General features: G+C 40.5%; 1 protein-coding gene across 1 annotated transcript in view; it reads right to left on the bottom strand.

Moving 5' to 3' along the window:
- MYH15 (myosin heavy chain 15) overlaps positions 1-23,165 on the bottom strand; it is a 128,966-nt gene that overhangs the window by 14,189 nt on the left and 91,612 nt on the right. Inside the window, exons 29-35 of the mRNA XM_050781421.1 lie at positions 21,951-22,069; positions 19,393-19,589; positions 15,401-15,750; positions 13,109-13,233; positions 10,166-10,281; positions 4,020-4,212; positions 3,571-3,774 (exon numbers count right to left, since the gene is read on the bottom strand). Coding sequence (XP_050637378.1) covers positions 3,571-3,774; positions 4,020-4,212; positions 10,166-10,281; positions 13,109-13,233; positions 15,401-15,750; positions 19,393-19,589; positions 21,951-22,069 — 1,304 coding nt within the window. The remainder of the gene's footprint in view (positions 1-3,570; positions 3,775-4,019; positions 4,213-10,165; positions 10,282-13,108; positions 13,234-15,400; positions 15,751-19,392; positions 19,590-21,950; positions 22,070-23,165) is intronic.

The following is a 23,165-nucleotide window of genomic DNA, read 5'->3' as shown; positions in this document are numbered from 1 at the left end:
TGGTGGCATACACCCATGGTCCCAGTTACTCGGGAGGCTGACGTGAGAGGATTGCTTGAGCCTGGGAAGCGGAGGTTGCAGTGAGCTGAGATTACACCATTGCACTCCAACCTGAGTGACAGAGTGAGACTCCGTCTCAAAAAAGAAAAAAAAAAAAATAGAATGATATTCCAGCATCACTGGTTCTATCTACCCCACTTTCTCTATGACATGAAGCATCTTTATCGAGACTGCCATCTTTTGTCCTTGTGGAGAGCCAGGCCCTGGATACCTCCAAGATTTCCACTGCCATGGCCTGAGAGATGGGGTGGAAATAAGTTGTATTTTCCTGAAGTGTTTTTTGGATGCTCACAGCACAGACCCTATAGAAACTATTTCTTTGTAGAGGAAGGTACAAGTATAAATACTAATTTGTTTGTACATAGAATCATTTAAAATTTGCTAGGGAGACAAGGGCTTAAATCTTTGCAAACTTAATTACTCTCTAATTTGTTATTTTTATTTTTTTTAGGAGAAAGGGAGTTAGGGGGTATTTTGCAGAAAGGTAATCTAGATTGTCACAGCTCAGGTTTGAAAAAGGCACTTGTAATCAGTCAAAGATAAGTTTAGCCTCATATGTTAGTCCTAGGCTAGAGATCTGGAAATGCAGCAGGTAGCTAAGAAGGCTCCCTAAAAGGTTCAATATGTTTTGCTCGGTAATGTTCTAGTAACTGCAAGGTGCCCCAGCATGGTTTAGGTTGAGGAGAGGTCCTTGTGAATGATATAATATCACCTAGACCAGTGCTGGTCAAAAGGTACTCTTTCTATGAGCAGTAGCACCTGAGAACGTGTTCACTTTCTAGGTCCCAACGCAGAGCTTCTGATTTAGTGGATCTGGGGTGAGATCTGAGAATTTACATTTTTTTGTGTTAGGGATTCTTATATGTACACATCAAGTTTCAGAAACTCTGCCCTAGAGATCAGGTCTCCCCTGCCTAATTTTCTTCTTCCCCAAATCCTCTCCTCTCTATGCATGCTTTTTCTCTAACTGATCCTCATCTCTCTCTAGGCTAGTGATTTTGCATCATATTGGATCCCACTGGTGCATTATTATGTATGATATGCATGGCAAATGATTTGTTACCAATAGCAATTAAGTACTATAGACCAGTGGTCCCCAACCCTTTTGGTTTCATGGCAGAAAATTTTTCCACAGATCAGGTAGGGGGGTTGGGTTGGGGGATGGTTTGGGGATAAAACTGTTCCACCTCAGATTATAAGGCATTAGATTCTCATAAGGAGCATGCAGCCTACATCTCTCACATGAGCAGTTCACACGAGCGTTTGCGCTCCTATGAGAATCTAGCGCTGCTGCTGACCTGACAGGAGGCAAAGCTCACTCCCCTGCAGCTCACCTCCTGCCATTGCAGCCCAGTTCTTAACAGGCCCCAGACCTGTACTGGTCTGTGGCCCAGGGGCTGGGAAGCCTTGCTCTAGACAGTGGATGAGTTACTTTTTTAAAAGTCTACAGTCCATTTTATAAGAATCCAACTCATTGTATTTAAACTTTCTTGAAGAAGAAAAAAAAATGTTTGAGTTAGTTTGTTGGGAATTATCTATAACCTACAGACTATTTGTTCTATACCACGTGGTACCCAGATGGGATTGTGTCATAGACAGGGAAAAAAAGGTCAAACTGTAGGCACAAACTAATTGCAAAATCTTTCAACAGGCGCATTACTGGTTTATACTTTCTTTTATCCAGTATTTTTCAGTAGGGGACAACTGGCATTCTGGAAGGCGCAGTTCCTTGGGCTATCACCTTGAAGGAGTTTTGATGTCTCTGACCCTACTCACTAAATGCCAGTGGTATTGCCCAGTCACTGTGGCAACCAAAATGATCCCACAGATAGTTCTGAATGCCCCAGAGTGTAGCAGTTCTGCCCTTAGGTGCTTTAAACTGTCCTTCACAATAATCACCAGAGTAAAACTTCCAAAATGCAAATCTGATAAGTTCACTCTTAGCTACTCAAAATTCTTCAGTGGATCTCCATGAGCTGCAAGACAAAATTCAAATTCCATCAGTCTCAGGCTCAGGGTCCCTGGTGACCTGGCCCTGCCTATCTCAGCATGATTTCTGCTCCTTCTGGCTATCCACCCAATACTCTAGCATGTGAATTTCCCTTAGACTCATAAACTCCTTCCCCCCACACCCCATGCCTCTGCCCTTAACTTTTCTCTCTACCTGGCTGGCTTCTTAAATGTCCTTCATGACTCAGACGAAGCATACTGTGCATCTACCTAACTCTCGGATTGTCAAGGAAGGCCTTCTGTAGGGGTGTGCTTGCTCTATCATTATACTCTTAGCAGTGTACTACAATTGCTTAGTTCAATCTTCATTTTTTTAGGACAGTGGAGACATTCTGTGTCTACATCACCCATACCAGTCCAGGTTATGGGGGGGGGGGTGCCCTATAAACACTTATCACACAACCCATTTACTGTAGATGCTTGTCCTGGAAACTATGGCTTCTTCTGATTCTAGGAGAAGGAGAAGGATTTAAGAATTCTTGCTTCATGTCACTTACATAACCTTCCATTAGAAGCCAGAGTCTGGACAGCGTATCATATCTGTCAGCAGCCACTCAGAACTGTCACGGCTTTCCTGGCTCCAAGGCGGAGCACTGTTTTTATTCTGGGATGCTGGGGAAGCACATGGCTTAGAGAGAGCAGGAGAACCAGGAGCAGGAGTGGTTCTGGAACATTAGGGGATGCTCATCCCTCCCTCCCCAGCATCCTGGCTGTGGATGCCCTGACAATCCATTCTTCTGGCATAAGGCTTATTGTTATGGGTTGAATTTTGTCTCACACACACACACACACACACACACACACACACACACACACACACACACACACACAAAGATATGTTGAAGTCCTAACCCCCAATTTATCAGAACGTGACCTTATTTGGAAATACGGTCTTATTTTGTTTAAAAGGAAACTAGAAAAAAGGGAAGCAGCGGGGTAAACAAGTTAAAATGAGGTCATTAGGGTAGAACTTAATCAAATATGACTGGTACCCCTATAAAAAGTAGCAATTTGGACAGCAACAGACCCTCACAGGGGGAAGATGCTGTGAAGACACAGGGAGAACACTATGTGAAGGCAGAAGGTTGGAGTGATGCATCCATAAGCCAAGGAATGGCAAAGATTGCCAGTAAGCCACCAGAAGCTAGGAAGGGGCAAGGAAGCATTTCCCTACAGGTTTCAGAGGGAGCATGGCCCAGCTGACACTTTGATTGCAGGTTTTCAACCTCCAGGAATGCGAGAAAATAAACTTCCATTGCTTTACGCCACCCTGTTTGTGGTACTTTGTTATGGCAGCCTGAAGGAAATAACATACTTGGGAATAAATGAAGAGTATGACTGTGGCTCTGCTGCACAGCCTGTCCCTGTGCTTCACAGGCATATCCAAGACTTAACAGGGCGATTGTGCATGGTCCAAGGCTGCAACTGCATGGTCCAAGTGTGGGAACCACTGCCTTCAACCAACTGGCCCAGCTAATACGGAGAGTATATGGGCCCCACCTGGGTATAGAAAAGATTGATTCTTTCTGTTGCTTCCAGGAGCTCTTCTTCTGACAGCCTGCGGCCACGCTCTGTCTGCTCTTGCAAGGACCTTAGATCCTCTAGTTCAGACTGAAGAAGAGAGTTGCGCCGCTCAGCCACAGCCACCTGCTCCTTCAGATCACTGTTCAGTTGTGTGCTGTCATCCAGCTGCATCTGAAGGTCCTGTGAGAGAAAAGATGGGCCTGGAGTACAGATCCCTCTGAGTTCAACATAGACTATGCACCTATGTATGCATGCTCTGACCATAGTTCTACGTATTTAGACATAAGCATGCTCCTTCACTCTGGAAAGATTGTATTTGTTGTCCTCATCTTTATTGCTGAACACAACAATCTGTTGCTTAGTTTACTTCCATAAGCAGAAACATTTTCCACCCCTCCCTACCCCATCTTACAGTTTTAAAATACCTTGATTTGAATCTGAAGCTGGCCCAGGGATTTGGTTGCCTCTGACACCTGCCGGTTGGCACAGCTAAGCTGGAGTTCCATCTCATTGAGGTCCTCTTCCATCTTCTTCTTCAGCCGGGTAGCCTCAATTCTGCTCTTAGCTTCAGAATCCAGACTAGACTGCATGGAGTCAATGGTACACTGCTGTTTCCTCCTAATTTGAAATAAAAGTTGGAGTGGGGGAAATGATACATCCAAATTAATCAAATTCACCTGCTATGTTTAAAACAGTACAAGAAATAGAAAAAATAAACTAAAATCCAAGAAAAATATTAAGTAACTAACAAAATGAGTCTAAGGGCTTTTATTTTAAAAACAGAGAGAATGAGAAGTTAGGTTAGTGAGTATATATCCACCATAATGGACTAAGTAAGGTTTCCAGACCAACTTCCCTGAAGAATCCAAGAAAATACAAGAAGCTTTTCAAGGTTCCTGTGAGGCAGCTTTAGTCTCATCTGATATCCCATAAAGGATGATCTAGGGCAAGCACCTGGGTTTCCTGTGGTGGCTAAGGATGAAGGAAGGATGCTCTTTCAGACAGCCATAATATTTCAACTACTTTCAATGGTGAAAAATATCTGAACAAGGCAGGAAAAAGCCACTCAGGTTGGAACAATTCCTGAGATGCAGCAATACTGCTACAGTAGCCTGGAGACACAACTCTCCTAGAATAAAATGGTTATCTTTCTCTAGGAGTTTGAGAATACACCCAAGGATTGGCTGACAAAACCAATTGTGTGATACTGAATTACTTTAACACTTTAAATTCCCTCCTAAGAACAAAAACTAGAACTAAAAACGTATTTGCAAAGTGACAGAAAACAATAGCTATGTGTTTAGGAAGGCCATAAAAAAATAAAAAATTGAGAGAATCCATGGGAATTTTTATTTCCCAAACTGTTTGTAGTTAGTTTGGGACCATGTGACTAGATTCTGGTAAATGCACTGTGGGCAGTAATGAAGTTTACCATTCCAGGGCTGGCCCATAGAAATGTTCACTTGTGAGTTCCTGCACTCTCCCTTCCCCCTTTCTGCCAAACTTGATGGCCACATACAGAAGATCATGGAATCACAAGATGGAAAGAACTTGGGTCTTTCAATGACTTTGAATGTTATTGACCCACTCTTCATCCTACCTCACAATGGCCTCAAACATAGGCAAAAATAAACTTCTATTTGTTTTAAGTCACCAAGATTTGGTGATTGTTAGGACAGTTTAACTACTATAATAGACATATGCCCTGTTAAGCTCAATTCAGAAAACAGGGACCTGGTGCTGGACAGATAATAGAGAACAGAGAAGGCAAAAGCCTTTCTATTCTTCTTTCTCATAGAACCTATCTACACAAATTAGATTAGATCAGAATTCGATTCCATGTTGAATTGTCATCAAGTCAGTGTCCTAACCTCTGTGAGGTCGATCAAGAAAGCATACAGGCCGGGCGCAGTGGCTCATACCTGTAATCCCAGCACTTTGCGAGGCTGAGGTGGGCAGATCACCTGAGGTCAGGAATTCGAGACCAGCCTGGCCAACATGGTGAAATCCCATCTCTACTAAAAATACAAACATTAGCTGGGCGTGGCAGAATGCATCTGTAGTCCCAGATGAGGCAGGAGAATCACTTGAACCCAGAAGACAGAGGTTGCAGTGAGTCAAGTTCACACCGCTGCACTCCAGCCTGGGCAACAAAGCAAGACTCTTGTCTCAAAAAAAGAAAAAACGGCATACGACCTACAGGGGGAAGAGACGGGTCAGAGCTTGAAATTGGTTGACAGGTGGAGGTGCTGCTTTTCATGACCTCCATTCTGCCCATTGGTGAGGGAGGCCTTAGAAGCAATTATGGAAATGTATAGAAAATAACTCTGTCTGACTCCAGAGTCCAATGTGAGCACCTGTCCTCTGCCTGTCCTTAGGCTCTGGGCTTTTGTTCAGCTTCCAGATCAGAATCCTATAGGGATCTCAGTAGGTAAAGTTAATATGGACTTTTAGGGACTGCATTATGTCCCCCACAAAATTCATATGTTCTTGCTTTACCCCCAAGACTTCAGAATATGACTATATTTGGAGATAGGGCCTTTAAAGATGTAATTAAGATTAAATGAGGCTGTTAGGATGGGACTAGTTAGTGTCCTTATAAGAAGAAGAAGAGACACAGGGATGCATGTGCACAGAGGAAAGAACAGATGAGGATGCAGTGAAAATGTGACCATCTGCAAGCCAAGGAGGGGCATTGGGAGAAACCAAACCTGCCAACACTTTGATCTTGAACCTTTAGTCTCCAGAGCGGTAAGGAAATACATTTCTGCTGCTGAAGCCACCCATCTGTGCATTTTGTGTTGACACCTGTAGTAAACCAGGACAGGGATGCTCACACTCCACATCACCAAAAGCTGTCAAACACTTATCTGTCCTACACTGGGAAACTCTCATTTTTGCCACAGTTGACACTCCTTACACAGGAACACTGAAGCATCCCTAGCCTGGTGTCAAAATCCTCTGTACAGAAATACATTCTACTTAAGCATGCAAACTGCATGTTTTAAACTACACTTTTCCCACAGTTGTTTATGAAACTTCATGAGTGCCTGCAGACAAGTAAAAAGTGAGATGCTTTAAGAGACATGGGTATAATACAGTCCTGGAGAATGGCTGCTAAACAATCAACACATTTCATACAGAGTCAAGAAATCTTTAAAATGAAAACTCCCTCAAGTACATTCTTTAAGAAAAACGATGCATCCAAGACCAAGGGCAATATAGGAAGAAGTACCTTCTTTTTCCTAAAATGTGAAACACAATTTAAAAAACCAAATGCAAAGAAAAATCAAGATGATAGAACTTTGAAGAGCTAATGATTTTAAATCATTAGTTCAGCATTTAAATCATTGACAATGCAATAGGTCATTTATTTCCCTTAAGATATTTCTAATCTATGTCAGAGAAATAAGGGATTTTTTTCTTAATCCAAATACATATGAGCCAGCTTTAAAATAATTAACAAGTTATTTTGCTACCATGTCTGAGTTTGAGATTCTAATTTTCAAAGACATTCGAAAATATTTTACTTAGAAGTGGGAAAAGATTTGAGCATATTCTGGCAGAGATTCACTCAGACAATAAAAGAAACCAAGTCAGATGTATATATAAATTAAGACCACGTGGCAAAGTTTGACATGACTGAGATCAGAGGAGTGGACTTTACAGAAGGAACATTACTATGTACCTGGGGCTCTAGACTAGGGGTGGGAAAACTATGGGCTGTGGGCCAAAATCCCACCATGCCCATTTATTTCCTATTGTCTATGGCTGTTTTCAACCTACAACTACAGTGTTAAGTAACTGCCACATCTCTGTGGCAAACGAAACATGTAGCTAGCAAAGCAGAAAATATTTAACATCTGACCCTTTAGAGAAAAAGCTTGCTTAGCCTTTCAATCAGTGATTAACCAAAACAAACAAATGCAGTATGATAGAATAAGGATTTCAGTGCCTCATTCCCAAAAACACCTCTCTGGGTGTGTCTGGGAGAACAGAATACAGCTCAGAAAGACCATGGCTGTGGACCAGTATGATGACTCTCATGTTTCAACATTTCCTCCAATCAGAGAATTACCTGAAGATGCAGGATGCACCTGACCAACCTGTTGTCAGCTCAGTCTTGGGCCATGCAGTAGGCCTTCAAGCTGGCCTCGTTTCCTCTGTCTAATAAGATGGGAAGATCAAAGCCAGCTACCAGCTCTTCTTCTCCTTCCATCAGTGACTGCACCATCACCTCCCTACCTCAGCCTATGCCAACTATAACATTATTTATTTATTATAGAAATAAATAGAATACCCTATCATCCAAAAGTGTCTATGAAGGCCTGACTAGAATATGAGGCAGTGTCTGGTGAACATTAAGCACTCCAATATCTGTTGAACAAGTGAAACATATCACACACATACCAGCTGTTTGTACTTTTCACCATCAACAGGCATCCAGGCTGGGCTCATTCAGAATCAGGCCTCACCAGAGTGGAAGACATGGCTTGGCAGCAGAGCATGAGTTGAATGAGTTACCCAGTTTGCTGCACTATGAAGGTTTTTCTTTGCCTGTGGGTCACTTTCTCTTGCTTTTTGGTCCCTTTAACTTACTCACCAGGTCCTGTCTTCCTGGGAACCTTCTGTTTCTGTGGAGTTAATGATGGGTTATATGGGCATATGACCTGGAACCTGATCTTGCCCTCAGGCAATATTTTCCTTGTTCTATAACTTCCCTGGCTTATCCTTGATTGCTTGGAATCTTGTACTTGGCTTATTTTGTTTTTCCTGGCATTCTATTCAGTTTCCTTAAGATGCCCTGCTAGCCCCAAAGTCAAACTATCGGATTAAACCAAGGCATTTTGGTACAATCTATGCTCCAAGTAGAAAGGGTCTGGGCTGGTATTTGTGATATTTTGTAAAATAAGCTCATCTTTTCTTTCTGGATATTCCTATTATAGTTATTATGAATCATTAACTAAAATTTATGAATAGCTCGTCCCCCTGCTTCCAGCCCACCCCTTCTTTTCTCAGCTCCTCATGGCTTATGCCTATTCTTCAGTTCTTTCTTCTTCCAGCCCTAGCTCTTTGGATCTCTGGCTTTTTTTCACACTAAGATTCTTACAATTGGTGAACTGCTCTACAACATTCAGATGTACCTGACGAGACACAGGCTCTCTGAGGATTCATTTCTCCTCAGCTGGGTTTATTTATAGGCACAGGTCTGATATTACTTGAAATCAGTGTTATTTGTTGCTTAAATCAGTGTTATTCGTTGCTTTTTTAAAATCTGCACAAGGAGACATTCATTTTTATTCCTGGTGGAAAGAAGTAGGGCAAATATCAAGGCCCAAGGTTTTTGCCCTTCATCAAAAAAATTCTTTTAGACACTGACTCAGAACCTCTTAAGTAGATCAGAATTCCGCGCCACAGTCAGTCCTATAGAAGAAAGTGCCAGTGAGTGAGAGCAAAGATAACTCAAAGCACATAGAGGGCCAAATTTGGCTTGACATCCTCATTAAAAAATTGACCCCCTTGAGAGTTTTGTCTAAAAATGGGCTACAGGAAAGAGGTCAGTTCAATTGAACATGTTAACAGGGGTTTTTTTTTTCTTTTTCTTAAAAAAAAATGGTTTAACAAATACATTGAAAGTAAGTTGCCAATTGAATCTCAGGCTCAAATGATTTTTCTTGCTAACATATGGCATTGACTTAAGGGAACAGATTAGATAATATAATCATCGTTAATTCCATGTGTTTATAATTGTGCCTTTGATCTACAGCGTGTGAAGTGCTTTGCCAACATCAGACTACTGATCTTCCTCACCACCTTCTGTGACATGTAGGGGCTGCTTTTATCCCCTCACTTCACTGAGAAGCTAAGAAGTGGAATGTCTAAAGTCATCAGCTTGTTATGACAAAGCTAAGAAAAAATTCTGCAACCCATGAGTCCTGTCTAATTCAGTTTCCTGACTATTAAGACTTAGCTGCTTTAACAAAGATTCAATAAGCAGCTTAGCTCTTGGCTTCTGCTCCTCTTCAAACAAATGGCTACAGGTACAAGCAGGGGGTATGGGAAAACTTCACTCTGGTCTGAAAGTACAGCATTGAATTTTTAATTTTTTTCTCCATGGCTCAGCATTTTCAGTCAATTTCTCAATGCCCAAGAAAGTGGCATTATAGGGACATGCAGACAGTATGCAGAGTCCTTATACATATAATCATTTATTTGGTGTTATCTTGAGTCTCATATGACAGCAGAAGCTCCTCAAATATAAGAAAATTATAAAATCCAGCAATAATTATATATAGATATTCCTTTATATCAATAGCGGTGAGCTCTCACCACTATTGATATAAAGGAATATCTATATACAATTGTGTATAAAGGGATATCTAATTGTGTATAAAGGAATATCTATACATGATTATAAATATTGTATATAAAAGATACTAATATACAGTTACACTAAGTTTCTTTGGTAATACTCCAACAGGGGCCATAAAAGCAACTGGACATAATGAGCTCTGTTTAGTCAAGGATTCAGAAATACATAATTGTTACATATCAAAATCATCTTAAATACCTAAAATTTTCTAATTCTTCATCTTTCTCTGAAAGCTTTCTTTCAAGTTCTGCTTTAGCTTTCAAGAGTTCAAGCTGGAAACGAAGAATCTTGCTTTCATTACGTTCCAAGGCTCCCTGGAATACATAGATAAAAAGCATTAAATGAAGTCCACTTTTAGACAAAAATTTTATTTTTTTCCCAAAACATATGTCGCTAATGTAGCTCTCTTAGAGTTATTGGGAAAGATATAGGTTCAAGTCAGGTCCCTAGAGACTGCAACACAGTGAGACAAGCAACTGCTTTCATTTGTCATTTCACTTATAGATTTGACATTCTTAGGTCTTTCAGCTGTAGCTCCAGAACTAGAATTTTAAAGCCTATTTTAAAATAGAAAATTTGAGTCTTGTCTGTGGCTATATTTAAGCTTTTTAATGTATTACTCTTGACTTTTTCTAACATATTCCAACTATGGGATAAATTTTAAAAAGTATCAGAGCTAGAACAAGGAAGGTGATAACTCCTACCTGGAATCTTCTATTAAATTCTGGACATCACGAGGGAATAGAGGAAAAGTTGGATGCATTCAGAGAACAAACAACATGGTAGTGTCCAAATATTGTCATGTGAAGAGCAAATAAAGGAATTTAGGATGTATCTGACACGTAACACTCAGCGTGAGCCATTAACACCATAATTGGTACCACTACTGCAAATGAATTGCTTTGATAGGCAGGAAGATTCCCTGCCCCTTTGTGTATTCAAATATAGTTAAGGCAATTATTTGCAGGGATGTTATAAAGGCAATTCAATTCTAAAAGCATAGGTTTGGCTAAATCTTTAAAGCCTGTCCTGAAGCTAAAAATGTATATAAAAGAAGAAACCCAAAAAGCACTTGCAGAATACCAATGATATAAGGGCATAAGGGGTGATGCAATTTTGTGGTCAGTTAGCTACAGGCAATCCTAAAGGCAGAAGTAATTTTTTTATAGCCTCTTTTGAGGAGTGCTTAGCAGATACGACCAAAAGTAAAAAAGTAAAACTGAGTTGCAATTTTAAAATAAAAATAAAAAGATGATGGGAATTTTAATAAGACCTCCCTTGATGTTCTCTTGATACTACCTTCAATATAAAAGAAAATAAAATTGCTAACGCACACTCAAAAACAAATGCTTGGATAATAGTTTCCTCAGAGGGAATAGTGTAGTTCCTTCAAGAGGAGACTGTCACCTCTAACCCTCTAAAATGCACTGAGAAAGTGAATCTTTAGGGAAGACGACCTGGGATAATTTGAGTTTCATGGCTTTAAAACAATCTGATACAGTTTCTCATAAAGGCTCACCCAGGAAAATAAATAATGCAATGCTACAAATACATGTCCAAGTTGATGAAGTATTTATGGAGGTGGCTGATGACAGTTGAGAAAATGCAAATAGAACGCATTGCCATCTAGTGGTACTAAATGGTTTGAGCACTCTGGCCTTCCTGTCATTCTCACCCTTGACCCATGTGCTGATCAACTGAATATACAAAGATGCCTCTATGTTATACAGGACAAAAATTGCCAGTGCCAGTTGTATTTTTCATTGACTTGTCATAGTGCTTGAAATTTCTATCATAAAATTTACTTCTTTTAGTTAAGGTGGTGGCTTCAAAAAGTCCCTTGCCAGGATGGCCAGAGAACCAAAGGGAACAAGTAAACAAAACAAAGTTCACCAGCTGTATAAGGACCAGCTGTGCTAGAGGGCACCACACTGCCAACCAAAAGGAGTCTGTATAAAGTTAGATAGCCTCAGGAAACGTGTATGCATAACAGGGCAAGAGCTGCTGCCTGACAACTCTATACGGAGGGTAATATGGAAACATTTGCTTGGCAAGTTTCTTCTGGAATCATAATGGTGAGGTAAATGTAACAGACAATGCTTGGCACAGAGCGGTCCTTTGGGGTCTTGTTTTCCATCACCATACCTTCCAAAAGGCCCCTACCTAACACTGACTGCCACATCTTTCAAAAATCTTTTTTCATTTTCTACTGGTGGGAGGGTAGGGCTGTATTTTAATGTGTCTGAGTACTTGCTCAAAGGTTGAGTCAGGAAGACGAAGTTCAGCTCTGAGAAGAGGCTACACAGGGCTTCTTAACCACCTAATAATCATGATAGGGTGACTTCCTCCTCGTTAGTTTACCTTCTTTGGCAAAACATCTTCTTAGAGGTCCTTTCAATTGCTAATGCACACTCAGAGATAAAGTCAGAGACTTTTCCTGAACTGTGAACCCATAACACTGAAAACCTTCCTGTCAATCTGCACAAAGATGAGCTTTCAGAAACCACTGTTTGACAGCATTGCTTTGAATCTTATTTCCAAAACTACCAAAAGTTTTTGGGGAAAAAAAATTGAAAAGTTTTTGTGACTGACTCTTTAAAGAGGGGACAGCTATGAGAATATTTATTCATTCAACATTTGACAAATATTTACTGAGCCTCTACTACACGCCAGGCAATGTTCTAGGCCAGTGCTTCTCAAATATTAATGTGCATATGAACCACCAAGGGATCTTGTTAAAATGCAGAATCCTGATTCAACAGAGATGGGCAGAGGGCTGAGATTCTGAATTTTTAACAGCCTTCCAAGTGATGTCCATGGGCCACATGTTGAGTAGTGAGGGTCTGGGCACTGGGGATAACTGGCGAACGAGATAGACATAGTTCCTGTTTTTACTACAATCAGGAGATTTGCATTCACTGTTTGTATCCTGCTCTCTGAGTCTCAATTTCCTCTTTTATAAAATGGGGACAGTAGTTTGCTACAGTGATTATATTAAAATTATGCATTTGGCAGAGTGCCTAGCATATAGTAAATAAACATTTGAATACATGTCCTTTTGTTGGTGCTGTTGTTATTGCTAGAATGCAAATCTTCTGCCTTGTCACAGTGAAAACTTTCTTTTCTCCCTGGTGATAATACCTCTGTTTCTTCCAGAGTCACCTGGACTTCTGTCTTCTCCTGTTCAATTAGTTTCTTGACCTTTTCCATTTCAGTTAAGTTCTTGGTCCCTTCTCTAACCTGGTTTGTCAGATTAGAAATCTCTTCTGGAGAGAGAGGTAAGAAAAACAAAGTTAGTGAAAGGGCTCAGTCTCAAACCAATGATACCAGGCACAACAGACTGTTCCAGCCCACTGGAACAGTGGCCTCATGCCACCCTTGGTAACTTGATGACCTAGCCCATATGGGACCTAGAAATTTTAAAGGCATTCATTTTTTCATATAGTCTTTTGCCATCTGAAAATTGTCTACAACAAATGGTGAGGATGGTGCTTCAGAATATTGTACACTAGACAACCTTTGCAACTTTGCATGGCAGTCCTGCTCATTAGAGCCATTCCAGGTTCTACCTGGAGGAACACAGACCTGGAGTCCCTACCCTTCCAGTGTAAGTGCTTAGCTATCAACACTAGTGGCTGCCATTGTTTCGGTCACCACTCAACACTGAGACAGGAACTTAAAGTAGAAGCTGGATCACTATCTGCCAGCATCCAAGGCGTGGCTCCAGATAGGCCAGAGAATCAGAAGGGGCCCAAGTGGCTTTAGCTCAAGCACTTGAGTGTTGTTTCCTAGCCTTTCATGAACATTAGCCTTTGACAAACAGAATAGGACATCCAGAAGTCAAAAACCTCTTCCACCTGATATTGTTATGGTCAGTTCTGCCTCTAGTACCTAAGAGGTGTGGTATAGGGCCAAGTAGCTCAGAGAATTACCCAGTTCAGAGGTGGTGGAAGGAGCTCAATAAGTCACCTGCTCCTCTGGTTCTGAGATCTGGGCTGTGATGTGATATGATGAGAATTTTTAGAAGTTACAAAGACAAATATGTTAGACGGAAATTTTCATTGCATAATAAATTCTTCTCTGATAAGCTCTCTCTTAAAGATGGGTTATCAAGAAGAAAATCAGGGAAGAGGTTCCCAACTCTGACTGCACCTTAGAATCACCTGGAGAGCTTTGGAAAAAGCTCACTCAATATTCAAACCCCACCCCCCCAGTCCAAAGGTGGTGCCCAGATCAGCAGCACTGGCCTCACCTGGAAAACTGTCAGAAATACAAATCCTTCAGACCTACTGAGTCAGAAACTCTGGGGGTGGGCCCCAGCCATCTGTGCTTTAACAAACCCTCCAGCTGGTTTGGATGTAGCTAAAGTTTTCTAACCACTGTTTTAGCACCCCTCATGTCCCCAGCTAGTGCCTTGATCATAGACTATGTAGGTCAACAGAAAGTAAGCTTCATTTACGCCTCCAACAGTAATGAACTTGCTTCCAGGGCATCTCAGGGTTTTCATGCACATTGCTGTTGGTGCTGGGATAAGTTGGCAGCCTCTTTGAAGGGCTGTTTGGCAGTAAATCAAAATTTAAAAATTCATTTCATTAACCCAGCAATTTCTTTTCCAGGGATCCATTCTACTGAAATATTTTTACATGTGCATAAATACATGTATAGGGATGTATAATGTAGGATTATTCATATTTGTGAATAATTGGATCTAAAATGAATAAAGTATAGTTAAATGATAGCCATCTTTATTACAAAACACTATGTAGCTATTAACAGGCTTGTGGTAGGTCTCCATGTACAGGCATGCAAAGAGCCACAAGGTACGTGGGAAGGTTGCACAGCTCAGTAGTTAAGTGCGTATATGCTGGAGCCATGGCTGGGCTCAAATCCCAGATCTGTGACTTATCAAATGTGAATTTGGACAAGTTACTCAACTTATGACCTATATAACCTTCATTTTACGTATGAGAAAACTTAACATTAGACTATTCTGAAAATTTAACAATAAATAGTTAAACAGTGCCTGGTACGTAGTATGGGCTATAGAAATATTCATTAAATCGGGAAATGTATTCATATATGAAAAAATAAAACGTGTAGAACAAAATGTAGTTCGGGTAAAAAATACACCCTTGAGTATAGCACACATGGAAAATCTTGGTAAGGTTGTGGATATCAAGAAATTCTCATCAGTGGCTTCCTTTACAGAGGAGAACTGAAGTTAAAGGCAGGAAACTAGTCTTACTTTTAGAATTAATTTCATACAAATAGCATCTAAAATTTAAAAAAAAAAAAACGGTCAAACAGAAGTATAAAAATTGAAAAGTTAAAACATGATGGGAACGTGAAAATGCTGAAGACAGCTTTGCCTGTAGCCAGGGCTCTCCCTGAGCTACCCACTCCGGCTTTGGCTCCGAGCCCAGCTTGGTGTACCTTGGAGGTTCTTGTTCTCCCTCCTGAGTGTCTCCTGGCCCACGATGCTCTCCTTGTAGGCGTGCTTGAGCTTGAGGAGCTCTGTACTGAGAGCCTGGATTTCCTTCCGAGAGGCATCCAGCAACGTCTGCGACTCCTCATGCTTCTGCTTCCAGTCCGCAAGGGCCTTGCCAGACTGCAGCTGCTTCTGGTCCAGCCTGGCTGCTGCAGAGCGGACCTTCCCGAGGTCAGACAGGGCGTCCCCGAGCTCCAGCTGCAGCCGGTGTCTGGCTCTCTCCAAGGAGGCATTTCTGGCATTGGCCACCCCCATGGCTTCCGCTGCCTCCTGCAACCTAATTGCCAGTTCCTTCCTGAGAAAGGAGGATACCCAAAGAGTGAGTGAGGCAACAACTCTCAGAGAGCTCATCAAGTCTGCCCTGGATTAAAGATAGAGCTTGGGTGCAAAGTAAGATGGCACCTCTGCAGTGGACTTAGTGGTACAAAGCAACAGCAGCTCCTATCTGAAAGTGACCTCACTGTCTGTGACCACCATCTTCTGCCTCCTGTGTGCATGGGGTCTTTATTTTCCCCCTTTGCAAGCTGCACTTGGAACTCTGGATCTCTTTGAATTCCTACAAGTATTTGCTTATCCTAAATCTCTAATAAGCAATACTGACTTGATTATTTCCTAAGAAGAGGGGAAAAAGGAAGATTGTACTGAACACCCTACCAACAGTAAGCACCTTTCAAATCTGTAGCCATGTGTAGTCACTAAAGAGCTTCTTGGCTGTGTTGCTTCTAAAGAACACTCTCTTGCTTTTTCCTGCTTATTCTCTCACATCATGTGGCTCCTAAACATGACACAATTATTTCTTCTCTCCGAGTGTGTTCTCCACCTCAGCTCCTCTCTCCAGATTTATATTCCCAAACCCATCTCATTATGCTCACTCAACAGGTCCTGCTGTTCTTATGGGGTACTTTAGCCCCCATCTGCTGTTCCTTGGGCATCTCTGAGATGGAGTGGTTTATTACAATGCTTCTTTCTCCACCACCCCCATAATATGCTACTATTAGGAATTCTAACGGATGAAATGTGTTCTGTTGCTTACATCTCCTGCAGGGTTGTTGGCAGTCCCATTCTTACTCACTTATTATACTTCTTAGATGAAAAGTACTATATGTACCAAAGCTCATCTACTGCTATTAAACAGAAAAAATGTTCTCCGGAATTAACAGGACTGCATAACTAGGCCAACAGAGCAATGTGGTAATAAAGCCCCCTTTGGGTGGAATCCTGCAAAAACCCCTATGTGCTTGAGATCCAGGAAGCATCTAGGCTCTAACAACATCCTGCCCCCGGCTTTCTAACCATAGTCACTTCACTTCTTTGCTTCACGTTTCTTAAGTGTGAAGAGGAGATTCTGATGCTTTACCTGACTTAAGGCAGTAGCAATGAAATAATTACAGGCAGTCGAGTGAAATAATTACATATATTTTAACTACTTTAGAAATGCTTGTTGATCAAAGAAAATAGGAGTTTCACTTTGGGTGACGAATCATACTGGATTGCCTGGGACTGAGGGGTTTCACCAGGTGATATGGTTTGGCTGTGTCCCCATCAAAATCTCATCTTGTAGTTCCCCTAATCCCCACATGTTGTGGGAGGGACTGGTGGGAGGTAATTTAACCATCAAGGTGGTAACCCTCATGCTGTTCTCATGACAGTAAGTTCTCATGAGATCTGATGGTTTTATAAGGGGCTTTCCCCTTCTTACTCACTCACTTCTCTTCCTGCCACCATGTGAAGAAGTACGTGTTTGCTTCCCCTTCCACCAGGATTGTAAGTTTCCTGAGGTCACCCCAGCCATGCTGAATGGTGAGTCAATTAAATCTCTTTCCATTATAAATTACCCAGTCTTGGGTATGCCTTTATTAGCAGTGTGAGAACGGACTAATACACCAGGACATGAGATTTTCAAAGCTAAAACAGGAAACCTCCAGGGTAAACTGGACAAACTGGTTAACCTCGTTTTACCAATAACTTGGTTCTATGTTTAATATCAACTACTATTTTGCTCTTTAACTTGCCAACCATAAGCACCTACTTAGTTATCTCGAATATGTAAGGAGGATCTCGAATATGTAAGGGGATATTGGAAATTAAGAAACTAAATCCTGCCGGGCGCGGTGGCTCAAGCCTGTAATCCCAGCACTTTGGGAAGCTGAGACGGACGGATCACAAGGTCGGGAGATCGAGACCATCCTGGCTAACCCGGTGAAACCCCGTCTCTACTAAAAAATACAAAAAACTAGCCGGGCGAGGTGGTGGGCGCCTGTAGTCTCAGCTACTCGGGAGGCTGAGGCAGGAGAATGGCGTAAACCCGGGAGGCGGAGCTTGCAGTGAGCTGAGATCCGGCCACTGCACTCCAGCCTGGGCGACAGAGCGAGACTCCGTCTCAAAAAAAAAAAAAAAAAAAAAAAAGAAACTAAATCCTTGTCCTTGGGAACTTAGAATTCAGAAGCAGTACACTGAGTCTTAGGTGAGCTTGAGTCTGCTAAACTAACTCATCATTTGAACCCCAGCATGGAAATCAAAGCAGGCAAATCTTTAACTTCAATAATAAAAAAGAAACCAGGACCCTAGATTGTTTTGTAGCTGCCTACCTCCCTGAGGTGATTTAGAGGAAAAGATAATAATACAGACAAAGTTTTATTTATTCAATGTCCCACCAATTTGAAAGTAAAAAAGTGTCTTCAGAGAGTACCATGTTTGCCCATTATTTTCTTTAGTTATTACATACTACAGAACTAGTTCCAACAAACCCATGTGGTCATAAAGTAGTCTATATTCTTTTGCTCTTTCCTATCCAACCCCCAAAGAAACCATCAAACAGAATGATAGATAGGCAATTTCACCTGAATTCTTCAATCATTAGAAGGGGGGGAAATCTTACTTCAGAAGTAAATACCATATTTGGATATAAGAGGGCATCTCAGTTCAATGCCAAAACTTTCTGTGGTCCAGAGTTTTGATAAAACACCTACTGCATGTATTTTTAGTATCTGTCATTCTAAAGCCCTTTTTAAGTTACTGTGGGTACAGAGATGGATCACTTGCCCCTTCTGGGACAAAACACAGCAGCTGTTCAGCAATTGCACAGCAATGCCTCTCAAAGATTTAGGTGAAGAACTGGAAAACATTATTTCTGGTTGAAGCTAAAGAGAAATGTATTGATCTTCCCTGGATTTTTGCCAAGCTACCAAGCCAGGGACACATTCTTCTGAGTAAACCTTTAATGATTATAAGCTGGGGTTTGACAATTTCTCTTAAAAATAGAGTTTCTTGGTCTCTAAGCAAAATGCTTCAGTTCTATACCCTGATACTGAGTCACAATTCAGCTGTGCCCCAAACTTCTGTAACTACTAAGAACTTTTAAAACCTTTACATAGAAATGGCTATAAAATTGATATTCTAACCTTAGGGATGGCCTGGGGATGGTTTCTTTTCAAAGCAACCTTTGTCCTAGAAGATATGACGACAGATCCTAACATTTTTTCCAGCTTCCCTGTCCATCTTCACAGACTACTTTGTAGTCTACAAGTTGTAGACCAGGGACACGACGACTTTGATGGGGACACGTACACACGTGGACTCAATTATTTTGGCATTACGAATGAAATATAGGGTTTTAAGCGATAGCCTATTTTCACACCGTGGCTCAAAGTCACATCTTTTATGAAAACTTCCCTTGTGTCCCTAGAAAGAGCCTCCTTTCTCTCCCCAGGACCTCTTTATAGTCTCTGTCACTTTGTATTACACTTTTTATATTTTTAGTCCCTCTACAGAGTGTGCTTCTTACCAGCAGTGAATGTTTCAGCTTTGGTTTGGGGCTTGTTCCTGCATGTGGCAAGGATTTGTTAAATGCATACCACGAGGCCTTGGAGACGGAGTCATTATGAGTGACTCCTCCATGTGACTAACTCCAGATTAAGCATAGCCTTGCCCTACTCACTTGGCATCCTCCAAGTCTTCTGTTTTCTGGATGACATTGTTTTCATACTTCATTCTCCATTGCACCATTTCAGCATTGACTTTGGATAAGGTCCGGTGCAGCTCAGCCTTGACCTCTTGTTCTTCCTCATACTGCTCTCGTAGAAGGTCACAGTCACGCTGGGCCTTCTGCAGGGCATGGGCCAGGGCACTCTGGGACTGTAGGGAACACACATTAACAAAAAAGGCATGACCACCACAAACAACACAAGTCTTGAAAGTAAGATAATATTTTTTTAGGTAAGATTAACCTGCCACAAATTCAAGCTGAACCTGAACCTAGTAAGATAATACTAGGGAGAGAATTTGAGACAAGAGAAAGGATAGATAGAGTATCTAATTGCTGCCATTAAAACAGGGAAGGGAATTCTATTTAGAGAAATGCCAGCTTGACTCTGTGGACTTAGGCCTGGAATTCTAGAAATAGTGGAGAATGCAAGGATAGCAAAGACAACATTCACCATCATTTAGGCAATAAGATTTATATTTAGCAATATATTAGACTCAGAGCTTGTTCAAACCAGAAAGAACCACTGAAATTTAGCCTTTTCATTCCACTGATGAAGAAAATAAAATCTTTTATTTCACACTGAAATCTCTAAAAACCTCAGCTCCTAATACTTCAAAATAGTACTACAGCCCAATAGAACTTCTGTAATGATGAAAATGTTCTCTATGTACACTGTCCAATATGGTAAACACCTAGCCACATGTGGCTACTGAACATTCAAAATATGCCTAGTACAATGTGTGATTAAAACTGAATTCATAATTTTATTTAACTTTAATATAAATTTAAATAGCTACCTGTAGTGTAGTAGAGGCTTCTATATGTATTGGACAGCCCTGCTGGGTTTAATAAACATTTTTGTCATTTAAATGGTGATCTGGCTAACCTAGCAGCATCATTCCCCCGAGACAATCTAGTGTGGAAAGAACCAGGGTCCTGACGGGTCCTCATGGGTCCTTTATGCAAATTAGAAAAAAAAAGCACATTTTCAGGAAGATACAGCTCTGAGGGCACAAGGTTTAGTTAATGGCAGCCTCAGCCAGACCCCTCTGGGTGGTAAATGAGGAGCCACAATACACAATGACACTGAAAAGGATGCAGGCCTTGGAATCAGATGAACCTGAGTTCAAACTGTGACCTCTCCTCTTGTTTAATTTTATTTTCCTTTAAAGGAAAAACTTTTAAAACCTTTATGTGGCATTTACATGGCATATATTTAATTATGGAAGTAAACGAGACAGACAAAATCCCTGCCCTAAAGAGCCCAAAAGAAATAAGGGGATACACAAAATACACATGCAAATAAACTAATAAATAAAATTTCTAATAGCAGTAAAACAAATACAGCAGATAAGCATGATCTAGAATGTTTGGCTCCTTCTCATCATCCCCCTAAGACCTTGGGGAAGGGCCTTTAAGCAACAGGAAGGACAGTTATAAAAGTCCTAAGGCAGGAATGATGGTGCCTGGTTTAAGAGGCAGAAGGGAAGCCAGGGCAGCTGGGGGGAGTAAATGAGGGAAGCAGATGTAGGAAGTAGGTCACAGAAGGATGCTGGAGCCAGATCAGGGGGGCTTGTAGGCCAACTGGAAGTCACTGGGAAGGCAGCCAGAGAGATCTTCTAAAATATAACTCATTTCACTAGTGCTTAAGTTCCTTCACAGTATATCACTAGGTGTATGACCTTGGACATGTTATTTTTCTTCTCAGAGCCTTGGTTTTTTCATATATAAGGATGCAATTCTATCTGCTTCATTTGACTGATATGAAGATTGAGATAACATGACAGAAGTGTCTAGTAGAATGTCTGATGCACAAACAATGATAAATTTTTAAATTTGTGTATAATATAGAAAATATGGAGAGTCAAGGGAATAAAATGGTACAATATTTTAAAACAGACTCAACTACCTGCGTTTTCAGAGTATATGCCTTCATAGTATGGTCATGTACAAGTAAGATACTTTGGGGTCTTAGTAATAAGATGCCTTGAATATGAACTAAGAATTCATTTAAATATCAGGGCTCAAAGAATTCATATCTCATGTTGGTCACTATGCTTTCATCTTCCAGAATCACTTTCACTGGAGTCACCTTCTAGCAACATTATATACTCATAGGAAGAAATGACTAATTTCTATAATTTATTGACAATTTAAAAGTAATATTGAGCTATCCCAGTCCCACTTATTTTATTCTAGGCTTTTATTTAATTTCACTTTTTCATGAGCAGTTTCAGAATCAAAATCCAGAAAGCGCCTTGCTGCCCTTCTGTTCAAGTACTCACACAAGATGGAAACACACTTTGCTTGCTCTAAATCTGCAAAGAAGCGATTTGAATCACCAAGGAAGATCCTTCAGTCATCAGGTTCTTCCTGGCATGGTTTTTCCCCCATAACTTGTAGGGCATTTTCCCTTCTTTTACAAAACATCTGCAGGCTGATTCATCAAGCACTATTTTTTTAAAAAAACACACAGTCAAGTAACAAGTGAGAAATAATAGATACATTACTTTGGTCTCCTTCTCCAACTGCCCTCTCAGTTCTTCAATTTGCCGAGTGAAGTTGCTCTTTTCACTGGAAAGTTGGTTTATCAGAGCTTCCTTCTCTTCAAGCCTCCGTAGGAACTCGCCTACAGAAAGATTTCACAAAAGTACATAATTACAGTCTTCCTATCTATTGCCTCCTCCACTTGACTTACTGACTTTAAGGGCAGCCAGAATGACTCCTACCCACATATTTTTGATATTTAGGAAGGGTCTGAGAGTCCTATTATTCAGCAAAACCATGACAATTATCCTTTTCAGGACTCAGAAGAGAGTTCTAAAAATGAACTGATTTTTACTAATAAGTATGAATCAATAACAGATGATATTAGTTACTATTTATTGAGAAACTTCTATGCTCTACTTAACGTATGTTATCTAGTTTAATTTTCATAACTCCTTGATAATGTAGGTATTATACTAACCATTTTGCAGAGGAGGAAACAGAGCAACTTAAATATGACTGAAACAGAAACATACACAGTTCGTAATTAGTGAAGGTAGATTCAAATGAAATTCTTGAAGACCACATTCTTCTATACCATACTCCCTTGTTTATTATATGTGACTTTGTACACTTCTGTCTATATAATTTTTAGATAATTATAACTTTTATTACCTCATTTGTAAAATGAAGATAACAATAAAAGGTTCTTAATGAAAACTAAATTAGTGTGAACTAAATTAGTTCAGTTTTATAGACTGAACTGCTAAATAAATATTAGCAGTAGTCACTAAATGGTAGGAAATGTGACCACGAGAGGGAGAAATTGTATCATACTCTAGTCTATCGTTCCTGCTTAACTTATCCTATTAATTATAGTCGGGCCTTCCATATCTGTAAGTTCTATTTGTGGATTCAACCTACAAAGGTCCTCTACAATTTAACTCAATTCTGACACTATCTTCCTAGAGACAGTGTCAGATACACACACACACGTACAAGTATATATGTGTATATATATATACACATACATATAAATATGCACATACACACACATATATACACACCTATATGTACATGTATATATCTTATTATAAATCACAATATCACATACAATATTTTTAAAATCATATTTGTTAACATCACTGCTGAGCTCATCAGAAAAGTCCAAGAATTGACAGCCATCAGCCTAATGATGGCATATACGTTTTCTAAAATATAATTTTTACCTAAAAGCT

This window comes from Macaca thibetana, chromosome 2, assembly GCF_024542745.1.
Source record: "Macaca thibetana thibetana isolate TM-01 chromosome 2, ASM2454274v1, whole genome shotgun sequence".
Classification (NCBI taxonomy): domain Eukaryota; kingdom Metazoa; phylum Chordata; class Mammalia; order Primates; family Cercopithecidae; genus Macaca; species Macaca thibetana.
This window is presented reverse-complemented; position numbering and strand designations above follow the sequence as displayed.